This window comes from Dryobates pubescens, chromosome 13 (assembly GCF_014839835.1).
Source record: "Dryobates pubescens isolate bDryPub1 chromosome 13, bDryPub1.pri, whole genome shotgun sequence".
Taxonomy (NCBI): Eukaryota; Metazoa; Chordata; class Aves; order Piciformes; family Picidae; genus Dryobates; species Dryobates pubescens.
Window position 1 is genome coordinate 27,359,165 of NC_071624.1, and position 12,572 is coordinate 27,371,736.

The 12,572-nt window shown below is 60.8% G+C and overlaps 1 protein-coding gene across 1 annotated transcript in view; it reads left to right on the top strand.

Annotated features, from left to right (window-relative positions):
• MYO18A (myosin XVIIIA) overlaps positions 1 to 12,572 on the top strand; it is a 37,245-nt gene that overhangs the window by 7,783 nt on the left and 16,890 nt on the right. Inside the window, exons 3-14 of the mRNA XM_054166738.1 lie at positions 6,149 to 6,184; positions 7,445 to 7,532; positions 7,670 to 7,779; positions 7,856 to 8,032; positions 8,160 to 8,370; positions 8,595 to 8,737; positions 9,309 to 9,409; positions 9,495 to 9,558; positions 9,679 to 9,823; positions 11,764 to 11,940; positions 12,020 to 12,110; positions 12,196 to 12,388. Coding sequence (XP_054022713.1) covers positions 6,149 to 6,184; positions 7,445 to 7,532; positions 7,670 to 7,779; positions 7,856 to 8,032; positions 8,160 to 8,370; positions 8,595 to 8,737; positions 9,309 to 9,409; positions 9,495 to 9,558; positions 9,679 to 9,823; positions 11,764 to 11,940; positions 12,020 to 12,110; positions 12,196 to 12,388 — 1,536 coding nt within the window. The remainder of the gene's footprint in view (positions 1 to 6,148; positions 6,185 to 7,444; positions 7,533 to 7,669; positions 7,780 to 7,855; positions 8,033 to 8,159; positions 8,371 to 8,594; positions 8,738 to 9,308; positions 9,410 to 9,494; positions 9,559 to 9,678; positions 9,824 to 11,763; positions 11,941 to 12,019; positions 12,111 to 12,195; positions 12,389 to 12,572) is intronic.

Genomic DNA, 12,572 nt, shown 5'->3' on the forward strand with positions numbered 1-12,572 from the left:
GTCTGGGGGGGCTCTCAGTACCGTGGAGTGCACAGGCAGTGAAACAGTGTCACAACATGTCTGGGCATCAGGTGAAACCCCCCCACCATGTCCCAGCCCTGCTCCTGGCACGGGGCAGCCAGGCTGGCTTGGCTCCACATTTGTATTTATTTATTTACCGGCAGAATTCCTCTGGCAGAGCCTCGGCATGCGCCGGCCGGGCAGAAATATTCCAGAAACACTTCTGACTGCTCCAGCACTTCACTGGGACCACAGGCATTTGGCAGCCATGCCAGCAGACCCTGCTTGCCCACCAGCCGTGTGTGCCCTGGTCACTGGAGATTGCTGTCTCCAGGGTGCAAGGCCACGGTGTGGGTGGGTGCTGGCTCTTTGCTGTGCCACGTATCCCACTGGGGGACTCTGTGGGTAGCCAGGGGGCACGTGAGGTGGGTCTGCAGGACTCCCATTGTGCTGGAGGCACTTTGTCCTTCTGTCTGTGCTTTCTCCAGGGGAAGCTCTTGTGTTGGCTCTTCTTCTAGCCTCATCACAGGGATGGGGCTGGTGGCACACCTCTGGTGTGGACATCCTCATGGGACCATGTGAAGGGGGGTTGTGTCTAGCAAGTTTGCCTGTGGGATTGGTGCATCTCCACCGAAGTTCACAGTGGAGGAATTAGAAGAATGTGCTGGTCAGGCAGACGCACTGCCATGGCTGCGCAGCTGTGCTGGGGTCCTGGTGGAGATGGCCCATGGGAGCCAGGCTCCTCCCTGGGGGGTGGCTCCATGCCCTGCCTCAGGGATGCTCGGGACCCCCCAGGAAGGCAGGACTAATGCAGGAGCCCCACATTGCCTGGATCTTTGTGGGTTTGGCTCACTACGGCGGGGGCTGTGGCAGATCTGCATGCTGGGGCTGGACCAGTGCCCTCATCAAAGCCTCTTGTTCCTTCTGTCAGAGGCTGTGTCTGTGATTTTTTGCTAATAAGCCAGTGGCTGCTGCCAGCACTACCTGGGGACATTGTCAGCACCCTCCACTGCATCGTGCCAGCCCTGCCAAGAGTGTTTGGCCAGGACCCTCTTCTCCTTCTGGGAGTAGTTCTTGTCTCTGGACACACCTGTGGTCAGGCACGACCTGCTCAGGTACTGGCTTGGGGTCCCCACCATTCCCATGCTTAGGCAGTCACCATCTCTTCTCCACACCACTGGTGTTCCTGGCTCCCTGCTGCTGGCCTCCTCCCAGCAGGCCCCACTCAGGGAGGCCCCCAGCCCCTTGCCCCACTCCCACTGTTTCCAGAGAGACCTTGGACCTGCAGCTTTTCACAGCAGCTTTGCTGTGAAAGCAGATTTACCGTGGGCTATCACACCATGCTGGTGGGCTGCTGTGCTGGCACACAGCCATCTGTCTCCGGGAGCATTTTGGGGAACTGTTGTGTTCATGAGAAAGGAAAGGGAGGAGTAAGTGGTGTCAGGGCTGCACCACCTGGCACAATGCCAAGAATCCCGCTCTGACACCAGGCACCCCGCTGCAGCACCCCAGGGTGCTGGAATGTGCAACCCCATCCTTCGCAGCACAGGACCCTCCCTGGCTTCCCCCAGCCCCAAAGCTGTGCTCGACCTGGGGAGTGTTTCCTCACTTCCCCTAGAGCAAGCAGTGGGACAGAGGCCAAGCAGTTCCCCCGCGGCAGTGTCCGGCCGCTGCCAGCCCACATCACTTCCTCCGGCGGTGACGGCGGTGGCGGTAGCGGTGGCGAGGCCTCGCTGCCTGTGTGTCCCCCGCGATGATCCCTCCAGCTGCTGCGCGCGCCGCCGGGGCCCTCGCATTCCTCGGCTATTTTTAGGGTGGCCCTATCAGCCCAGCTGTCCCTGCGCTGCTGGCTGCCGCCCCCTTAGTGCCTCTCCCACCGCACTGTGCCACGCTCGCCTCAGCGGAAACCCTGCTCCCCGTTCGCCTCGACCCTGTGGTAAGGTGGGGACCCCCGGCGTGACCAGCACGGCATGGGGGATCGTGAGGGTGGCATGTGGGAACCAGTCCTGGCACTGGGGTTTGGGGCCATGAGGAGCCTACACCCATCCCTGGGGTGCTTTGGTGGCCAGGGCCTGTTACTTGCAGCCCCCTTGGGGATGCCAGTGCTGGTGCTCTCCAGGGATCTTTGGAGTGGTGTCAGGCTGCATGGAGGTGGGAGCGCCATGGACAGAGGTTTTGGGGGCTCTGACCCGTGGGCAAGTTTGTTACTGGACCCTGGTGCCCAGCCTGTGCTCTGGGTGCTGGCATTACACACTGCAATGACGGGAATACAGGGGGACCTCTTGGGGGGCAGGGTGATGTACCCCCAGACATGCAGGTTGTTTTGGTGGCCAGGTGTTCCTCTATACCATGCCTGGCCCTGGGAGGGTGAGAACCCCCTGACACCCCTGGCTGCGACCCCCCTGGTTTTCAGAGCATGGCATTAGCCAGGGCAGTGGGTCCCCATCGGAGCTGCCCAGCGGCTGGCACAGGCTCAGGCTCAGAATAACCCGGGCTGTTGAGACAAGCAGGGTGCTCGGGGCAGAAAATATCCCTTCCCTCACTCTGGCATTTGCTTACTGCAGCGGACTGGCCCGCCCAGAGGAACCTGGGGCACAGTCCTGTGGCCTGACTAAAGGCACTTTTTTTGCACAATGAGTTTTGTCAAGTCTTAGCCTGGCCACTTGCCTGTCCCCAGAGCCAGTGGTCTCAGGCGCCCATTCCTGAGGGTCCCGGGCTCCCAGGGCCAATGGGTAAGGATGTGTGCTCGTACTGTGTGCCATGGCTCGGTGCCCCATGTGCCAGCCCCAGGCCATCTCACCTCTCCCTCTCTCCCCAGCCAGGGCTGCGGCTCCATGAGACATCGCCATGGCGTTTTCATCCCGGTTTGCATTCTGGGAGCAGAAGGGAAGTCTCTCGCATGTTTGCCTGTGCCACACGTTCTGGTCACATCGCTGCACGCTGCCGACCAGCTCCCCCAGTTTGCCCAGTGCCACATTCAGAGCGGTGCTCTCAGCCTCTCTCTGTGCTTCCACACCAGGGGCTGCACTGAGCAAACAAGGAGCTGCCCTGAGCCCTGCTGCAGCAGGGCTGTGGTCACCGGCACGGCCACGCATGCCGTTACTAACTTCGTCACTAACCACTGCTTTGCTGGTCCAGTCTCTAACACAGTGTGAACCACCTCAGTGCCACTGGCCAGCCCCAAATGCTTGTAGGAGCTGTGCCATGGCAAGTCAGAGTGTTGCCCATGGAGTGCTCTGTGCACTGCCACTGCAGTGTTGTGGCCAAGCCCTGCAGCTCAGAGACATGGCCCAAAATACTGAAGGGTTTCACTGCCCACCCCACCAGAGACCCTCAGTCACCCCAATCAGCAGGGAGCTGGCATGTTCCAAAGTGTAGCTGCCACAGAGATTAGCCAGTGACACTTAAAACGTGCTGTGACGCCTGATAGGGTGACGTGCAGAAAGGCAGAGCCCCTGTGGGGAGCGGTGCTGGAGCTTTATGTGCCAGCTCCCTCACCTGCTGCACACGAGGAGGGGGCCGGGGCCAGACCAGCAAAGCACTTTTCCCTTTGGGGTTGCCATAACCAAGGTTAATCTCTGTGCTTTCCCCTATTTTTTGGCTGCCAGGAAGCCTGGAAGGACACAGGTCCTTGTCCCCTGGGACTGCAGCAGGCTGAAAACTGGGGCTGTTTTCATGCAGCAGCCTTCTGCCCCACTGGCATGCATGGAGTGATGGTCCCAGGGACTTTTCCCAGTGTCTGGGACTCTTCCGGCAGTGGGGCCCTGTGGTGGGCTGAAACTCGCTCCTCTTGTTTGTCTGACCCTCAGGTCAAGGACGAGGACAAATCCTTAGCTGTGAAAAGACCCGGGAAGGAGGATGGGGCTGTAAGTGTTGCAGGGCATGGGCAGGGTGGAGCTGTGTTGGGGATGGGGCGCACCCTTGGCGGGGACAGATGCCTTGCCAGGGCTTGGGGACCTCACAGAGGGTCATGGGCTCAGCATACTCTGAGCATGCACCCACTCCAGTCCCTGGGGAGTGCTGCTGGCTGCTCCAAGGCAGCTTGTGGAGGGTGGCAAGTTTTTTTGGCAGGGATGCCAGCCTGTTGGCAATCGGTGCCCACCTTAGTGGTTATGGTGCTGGGCCACCAAAGCTGTTGGCAGAGGAAGTCTTGCAGCTTGCCCTGCACACTGCAGTGGGGCTGCCAGGGTCCTGAGCACTGAGTTTTACCCCTTTACTGGCAGCCTGAGGCTTGGTGGGTCCTTGCATGTTTGGCTGGGGAGGTCACCTTCACTCCTTGCCCCAGGGTCTGGTGGGAGGCTGTAGGTTGGCTGGGGAAGGGGACTGGCTGCTGTGTCCTTTGGTCCAAGGTCGGGTTGGGAACTGTGCTCCCATGGCAGGGCACAAAGCCCTGGACATCACCGTGTCCCACACGGTAGGTGCTTGTGGTGGCAGGCAGCACACCACCAGAGCTCAACTCACACCAGTGTCATTGTGGCTGCAGTCAGAGAGCCCGAAGGAGGCGGCGCCTGCAGCCCCGAATCCTGAGCCCTCTAAGAGCCCCGAGCCTCAGCCTGGGCGAGGGAGGAGCCCGGAGCCGGTCCTGAATGGGGCGGCCGTGAATGGGCTGGAGGGCCCAGCCTCTGAGCCGCAGGGGGATGATGGCCAGGGGCTGTCCCGCCATAAGGTGGTCCGGGTGGTGCGCAAGGTGGTCCGGAAAGTCCTGCCGGGGGAGGATACCAGCAGTGCTAAGGAGCCAGGGCAAGACAGCAAGTGTCCTGAGCCAGTGCGAGATGCCAAATCTTCTGAGACGGTGCCACCCTCAAGGAAGGAGGACACAGGCCGTCCTGCCATCCCAGCTCCCCCAGCTGTGCCACCTCCCCCTGCCATGCCAGCAGCCCCTGCCAAGCCAGAGCCCAAGGATGAGATCTCAGCAGGGCTCAAAACCCTCATGGCGAAGGGCAAAACCAAAGAGCACCGGCCACGGCTCCGGCTAGGGGACAAGCGGGAGGAGAAGTCCCCTGAGCCAAGCGGGGGGGATGCAAAGCCATCCCCATCCCCGGGTGCTGAAGCCAAGGCGGAGCCACCGGTGCAGCCTTCGGGAGGGAAGGTGGAGCCAGCAAAGGCATCCGCTCTGAAACCCATGGCCCTGGAGCGGCACAAGGTATCAGTGTGTGCACGCTGAGGGATGCTCTAACACAGCAACAGGGCTGTGCTGCCCGGTGCAGCATGGTGTGCGCTCACCCGCATGGTTTGCAGTGGTTTTGGGGTGTGCAGTGCTGGGTTGGGGGGGGTCACTTCTCGGGGCAGTTGGTGTGCACTACGGCCTCCCCATCATGCTGCCCCTTGTCTTCCCCCCGGCTCATATGGAGAAGAAGCAGCAGCCCAGCGAGAAGCGGCCGACCCCCGCGAAAACCACCCCGGCACCCCCCGAGAAGGTGTGTGGGAGCAGGGATTTGGGTCCTCGGGCACTGCAGGCTACCTGCTGGTGTCCCGATTCTGCTGGCCTTGGTACCTCTGGGTCTGCACCAGCCTTTGCCCCAGTACCCACCCTAAGCTCTGTTGGGCTGCAGGGCTGGGAAAGCTTTTGCGATAGCCCCTCTGACGCCTGTGTGCCATGAGCACCGGGCTGGCAGGGGCTGTAGGGCAGCCAGCCTGGTGCTAACGGTGCTCTGCCCCCAGGCTGCCCCTGGCCCTACGTCCCAGCTGAGCCCAGAGGAGGAGGCCCAGCGCCGGCTGGAGAGGATCTTCACCACTTCTGTAAATCCAGGGGTGTTGGCGCTCGCGTGCTGCCTGCCCAGGCATGGAGATATGTGGGCAGTGTGTGGCTGTCCTGGCCATGCCATGTGCTCCTCACAGGGTGATTGTACCCCTGTGCCTGGCTACTAGTCCTGGACTCCCTCTTTGGGTGGCACCTGCAGCAGGGGATGAATGATCAGGGATGCCAGTGGATTTAAGGTCACTGCCCGGACCAGCGTGCCCAGCTATGGGGAACTGCAATGCTCAGCAGTCTCCCCTGGGCAGAGCTGCCCATGGCTGGGGGTTGCTCAGGCAGTGCTGTGGCAGGGGTTGGGCCATGCCTGGGCCCTGTGGTGCGTGGCAGTGCTGCTGCTCTTTTCCTCTCACCCTCTCTCTTCTCCTTTCTTTCTTTCTTCCTTGCTGCTGTTAGCTGGACCCCGCCGCCTCCACCTCAGCACCCAGCCAGGTACTGTACCCCTGTCCTCAGGAGCCCTCTGCCTCCGCCGGCGACCCTTCGCCATCTGTCTGCCGCTGGGCTGGCGTCTGTGCCCGCGCCTCTTGCTGGAGCGTAAGGCTTTCCCCGTCCTGCCCTGCCCCGTGGGCTCCCACATCACCCACGGGGCCAGAGGGTGCCGGGGTGGCCGGGGCTGGGTGCCTCTCCCCACTGGGGCCATGCTGGGGAGCTGGGCATCCCAGAAGGGTACTCTTGGTGGATGTGGCATAACTAGAGTGGGCAGAGGTGCAAAGCAGGATGGAAAGGGGCAGCTGGCATAGGCAGGATGCATGGCTCATGCCAAAGCAGCTGTGGCACATGGTGCTGGCAGAGCTCACATCAGGTCAGCACAGTGGCCCCCAGCCCTGCGACTTTGATAGCATGGCCTCATGGCCAGCATCCTTCTGGACTCCTTTTGTCCCCAGCACTGCACTGGACCTGCCACTATGCTGGCCACAGCAGTGGTGGGTGGCAATGAGAGCACTTGCAGGGTTTGGCACTGACATTTTGCCCCTGCTCGCTTCCCCCTGCCACTTTCCATGCTGTCTGTGAGGCAGAAAGTAACCCTTCTTGCCTTCACACCCCATTTCTTGGCCTTGCCAGGGTCAAGTGGATGATGCCCCAGCAGCCCCCTTTGGCCTTGTCCCTGCTGCAGCTCAGGTTTGGCTTTGGGATTTGCCCACCTCCTGGGTGGTGGTGATGTCCTCACTGTGCTGGCTGTGTCAACCACTGTTTCCCCTGCCATGGTTCTCTACCATCACTGTGCCATGTCCTGTGTCACTCCATTATGTCTCTGCAGTGTTCCTTGTCCCTGCAGCATGTCCCATGTCCCCACAGCATGCTCAGTGTTCCTGTGTCGCCTGTGTCCCAGCACGTGGCTGGCATGGGTGCCTGCTCTCTGGGCTGGGGGTTGGAAATTGGCTCCTCCAGGCTTGCCCAGGGGGGTTGTGGTGAATGCATTCCTAGGCCACTGTTATTTCATGTCTACACCAAGCTGTGTCAGGGCCTTGTTGGTCTCTGAAGCCCCCAGACCACTGGGGTCCCCAGGGACAGTGGGCAAGCTGGGCACATGTTCTGGGAGGGCTTGTGTCTTGCAGGGGGTGGTCATGTTTGCCTGGCATGTGGCCCTGTGCCAGGCAGTCCTTCTCTTTCCATCTCCAGAGACATGGGGAGAGGGTGAGATGAGCTGGGGAGCAGGTGACCACAACTGCCTCATGTCCCACTGTCCCACAGGCGAAGACAGAGGAGCAAATAGCAGCTGAGGAGGCCTGGTATGAAACTGAGAAGGTGTGGCTGGTGCACAGGGATGGCTTCTCCTTGGGTGAGTTGGGTCAGCCCTGCACCGTGGGGGATATGGGACACCTGATCCTTCCTGTAGCCCAGCGAGCTCCAGCCCAGCTGAGGTGTCCCTGGGAAGCTGCCAGCATGGCCTCTCTGAGCACCCTGTGCCCCTCACAGGCAGCCAGCTGCGGCCAGAGGAAGGCAGCCCCCTGCCTGAGGGCAAGGTGAAGGTGAAGCTGGACCATGATGGAGCAATCCTGGAGGTTGAAGAGGATGATGTGGAGAAGGTAGGACCACAGGGTGGGGGATGGTGGGGCAGACCTCTGTTCCCCACCTGACACTCCCCTGCAACCTTGCTGCCAGGCAAATCCACCTTCCTGTGATCGCGTGGAGGACCTCGCCAGCCTCCTCTACCTCAATGAGTCCAGCGTGCTGCACACACTGCGGCAGCGCTATGGTGGCAACCTCCTGCACACCTACGCCGGCCCCACCATGGTCGTCATCAACCCGCTCAGCTCCCCCTCAATGTACTCTGAGAAGGTGACCCTGCTGCTCTGGGATGGATTGGAGGGGACAGGTGGCTGGGAGCCATGCCACTGCATGCAGAAGGAGACTGTGTGGATGGCAGGGTGCTGACCCTCACCCGCTTTTCCCCCATCCCTGCCAGGTCATGCACATGTTCAAAGGGTGCCGCAGGGAGGACACATCCCCACACATCTATGCGGTGGCCCAGGCCGCCTACCGCAGCATGCTGATGAGCCGCCAGGACCAGGCCATTGTGCTGCTGGGCACCAGCGGCAGCGGCAAGACCACCAACTGCCAGCACCTCGTCCAGTACCTCGCCACCATCGCTGGCAGCACCGGCAAGGTCTTCTCTGGTGAGTCTCCGATGGGGTGCGGGGTATCCCTGCCGCTCACTCACGCCCCCTGCTTTGCGTTCACAGCCCAGCTGGCAGCGCTTTCACTTCTCACGCGGGTCCCCAGAGCTGCTGTGTCGTGGGGCATGGCACAGGAGCAGCAGCTCTTGCCTGGCTGGTGGTGCTGGCTCCAGCCCCCCACTGCACTGCCCCTGCACCCCACTGCCCTGCTTCTCTTTCCGCAGCGGAGAAGTGGCAGGCTCTGCACACCATTCTGGAGGCTTTTGGCAATAGCAGCACTGGCATGAACGGCAACGCCACCCGCTTCTCCCAGATCATCTCTATGGACTTCGACCAGGCTGGGCAGGTGGCATCTGCCTCCATACAGGTGAGGGGGCCGGGATGGCCTCCCTCAGCATGGGAACCGGTCCATCCTCACTGAGGTGGCCTCCATTGGCATGGGACCCAGTCCATCCTCACCAGGGCTCCCCCTTGGCATGAGAGCCAGTCCATCCTCACCAGGGTGTTTATGCTGGCAGCCTGGCTATGTGCTAAGCCCTGAGCTCTGTTGCAGACCCCCACTGGCTGCCCAGCCATGCCCGCAGCATTTAGCAGCCAGGCATCCTGCTGTCCTCTGTTCACACCCAGATGGGTGCAGATGAGCTCAGTTCCCTGAGATCAGGGGGTTATTTTCCAGACACTGCCCTGGTGCAATAAAAGCAGAGGCCTTAAAATTCCAGAGAGCTGCTTTGTGCTCCTGTAGTAGCGGACACCCCAGGAGAGGAGATGCCCACACATTGCTTGGATGTTGCTTGCATTAATGCAATGCCCTGTGTTGGGCAGGAGACCCTCATGTTGCTGTGGAGACCCTGGGCAGGGAGCAAGGATGAGGTTGGGGTGGGGCTTTTGGTAGAAGCAGGACCCTCAGGGATGGTTCCCAGCCCTCCCATCTCTACCAGACATTGCTGCTGGAGAAGCTGCGTGTTGCCAGGCGTCCATCCAACGAGGCCACCTTCAACATCTTTTACTACCTGCTGGCCTGCTCTGACAGTGCACTCCGGTGAGTTGGGGCAGGCAAGGGCATGGCCCTCAGCCTGGGGTGGGGGTTTCCCATGCAGAGTCAACCTCAGTGTTTATCCTTGCAGGACTGAGCTTCACTTCAACCACCTGGCAGAGAACAATGTCTTCGGCATCGTGCCCCTCTCCAAGGTCACAACTATGGGTCTGAGTAGGGGGCTGTGGTAGAGGGACAGGGTTCCCTGGCCCACTTGGATGCAGGGGGTGGCAGAGCCAGGCTCCCACACCAATGGCTCCCCTTGCTTTCCACAGCCAGAAGAAAAGCAGAAGGCGACCCAGCAGTTCAACAAGCTCCAGGCTGCCATGAAGGTGATGGGCATCTCTGGTGATGAGCAAAAAGCCTTCTGGCTCATCCTGGGGGCCATCTATCATCTGGGGGCAGCTGGAGCCACAAAAGGTAACAAGCTGCTCAGGGGTGAGAGGCATTAATGAGTTCAGCTCAAGGCTGATGGCTGCATGGAGTCCCAGAGCAACTACTAGCACCTTGAAAATGGGTACCCCAGTGTGGCCAGACCTTAGGGGGGTGTCCAGGGCTGTGTCAGCTGAGGGACAGTGCCCTGCCATCCTTGGGGCACCTGGCTCATTCCCCTTGGTCAGGGCGGTCCCACTGGCTGATGGGAATCAAACATCCTCAGATCTTGGGCTGGCCCTTGTGAACTTGGGGAATAGGGATCCTTAGTGGGGCTGGGGGAGCTGGGGGGTGTCCTCTGTCCCCAGTATAACACTCTCCCTGCTGTCCTCCCTGCAGAGCCGCTGGCAGACGGAGCTGGTAATTTGAGCCGCGGGGGGCTCTGCTCCGGGTGGTGCCGCACGGTGCTGGTTTTGGGGCTGTAGTGGGGGCTTGGGATGCTGATGGTGTGCCAGGACTAACCCTGACCCCTGTCTGGGTCTTAGCAGCCCTAAATTTGCCTGCTGCCCATCAGGCCCCCCTGGCTGGGTCCTGTTAGCACAATTAGTAGTGTGGGGCAGGGCTACCCTGGCACCCAGAGCTCCTCATGGGTGGCGGGTCTTGCTTGGATGTGTACTGGCTTTGCTCTCCATCCCTGAGCACAGTGAATTTGACATCATGGGGCTGTTCTTCTCCCCATGGAGCTCTCACCTAACTCCTCATGGTGCTGGAAACCCACTGTGATGCTACATGCTGGTGGGAGTGCCTGGGCACGGCACACCTGAAACGGGCATCAGGAGCTGGGACCTGCACTGAGAGGGTTTGCAGCCCTGGGGAGAAAAGATGAGAGAGCAGAGGGATGTTGGGATGCACCAGGTGAAATGCCGGTCCATGGGGTGCTCAAGGCACTAGGGGGCAGCAGGGATCTGCTGCAGCCACCCTGGCAGGATGGTGGCTGGGAACATTTTGATGGGGGTCTGCTGTGGGGGCATCTTGAGGTCCTGCTCGCGGGGAGCATCCCTGCATCCTGCATGGAGCAAACATCCCAGTCCTTCACTGCACCTGGAGTCTTCTCTGCATCTTGTGGATGCTGGGGATGGTCATAGGCAGCTCAGCTGCACCAGCCCGCATTTCCTTGCTCCCTTGTACTGGGCTGGATCCAACAGCAGCTCCCCATGCTCTGGGGCAGTGCTGAACTGCTCCCCACCAGTGCCCACTGTGCAACTGGGACTCACAGGGGAAGGGCCCCCATGCCTCACTGCAGCAATGCTTTTGGGGAGACCAGGCTTGGCATGTGCATGGGTGGTGGCTGCATGCGGGGTGTTTCAGCAGGAGAGTGTCCCTGTGCCGTGCCGTTGTCTCTAACCCCTGTCTCTGTTTGCATGGTGCATGCTGCCCTTTGGCAATGCAGACGCCGATGAAGGTAAAGTCCTGTTCTCCACGTGTGTCTCTGGCTTCCCCCTCCCATGTGCCACCACCTTCCCATCTGTCATGTCCCTGTGTCTCACCATTAACCTGCTCCCACCTCCCCTGGCACCCATGTACTTGTGTCCGGCAGCTGCAGTCTGTCCTGCTGCATCGTGGCGGGGCTGCTCGGTGCATGAGGCTGAGCAGGGCCACGTTCCCATATGGGGTGGCTCAGAGCCCTGCACCATTGCAGGCCCCAGGGGTCCCTGGACAGTGGTGGCAAGGGCCGCCCCTCATCCCCCTGCCCCATGGCATGGCTCTGGGCTGAACTTAACAGAGGCACAAAGCCATTCACCCTTTGTCTCCTAATCAGACCCCAAAACATATTTTGGGCCCTCTAGTTCTGGCCATGTGCTCCCTCTGTGCACAGCATCTGCAGCCTTATTCTGGGGGACCCTGAAATTGTCCCAAGTCCGACTGGAAGCACCTCCCATTTGGGATGACTTACTGGCCAGCACTGAGCTCTGTTCTCCACCCTGCAGCTGGGAGGAAGCAGTTTGCACGCCATGAGTGGGCTCAGAAAGCTGCGTACCTGCTGGGCTGCAGCCTGGAGGAGCTCTCCTCCTCCATCTTCAAACACCAGCCTAAGGCCTCCCTGCAGCGATCGACTTCCTTCCGTCAGGGTCCCGATGAGCCTCCCCTGGGTGACAGTGGCACAGGTAGGGTGAGGGATAGTGGGGACGGAGGATGGCCCCAGGTTATGCTGGCTTGGGGACACTCAAGAGTTACCTTGGCCAGGTACCAAGTTGACAGCGCTGGAGTGCCTGGAGGGCATGGCAGCCGGCTTGTACTCTGAGCTCTTCACCCTCCTTATCTCCCTCCTCAACAGGTGCGTGCTAGGGGGCTGGGGTGAGAGCTGAAAGGGGGACCTGGCAGCACACACTCACTGTGCTGTGTCCCTTTGTCCCCACCAGGGCACTGAAATCGAGCCAGCACTCAGTGTGCTCAGTGACAGTGGTGGACACCCCTGGGGCACAAAACCCTGAGCTAGCAGGGCAGAGCCGTGGGGCCACCTTTGAGGAGCTCTGCCACAACTACACCCAGGAGCGCCTGCAGCTCCTCTTCCACCAGCGCACCTTCGCCCGCGAGCTGGAGCGCTACAAGGAGGTAATGGGGGCATCCAGGGCTGCCATTGCCTCCTGCCCTGCCCTCTTCTCTTCATGAGCATCTCCTGCATTCCCCACCCTGATTTCTTACCCTGCACCAGTCCAACCAAAGCAGCCCCAACACAATGCTTGATCCTGGAGGTGTTTCCCCAGGGCTTCCACCATTTGCAGTGCCCTTGCTGACA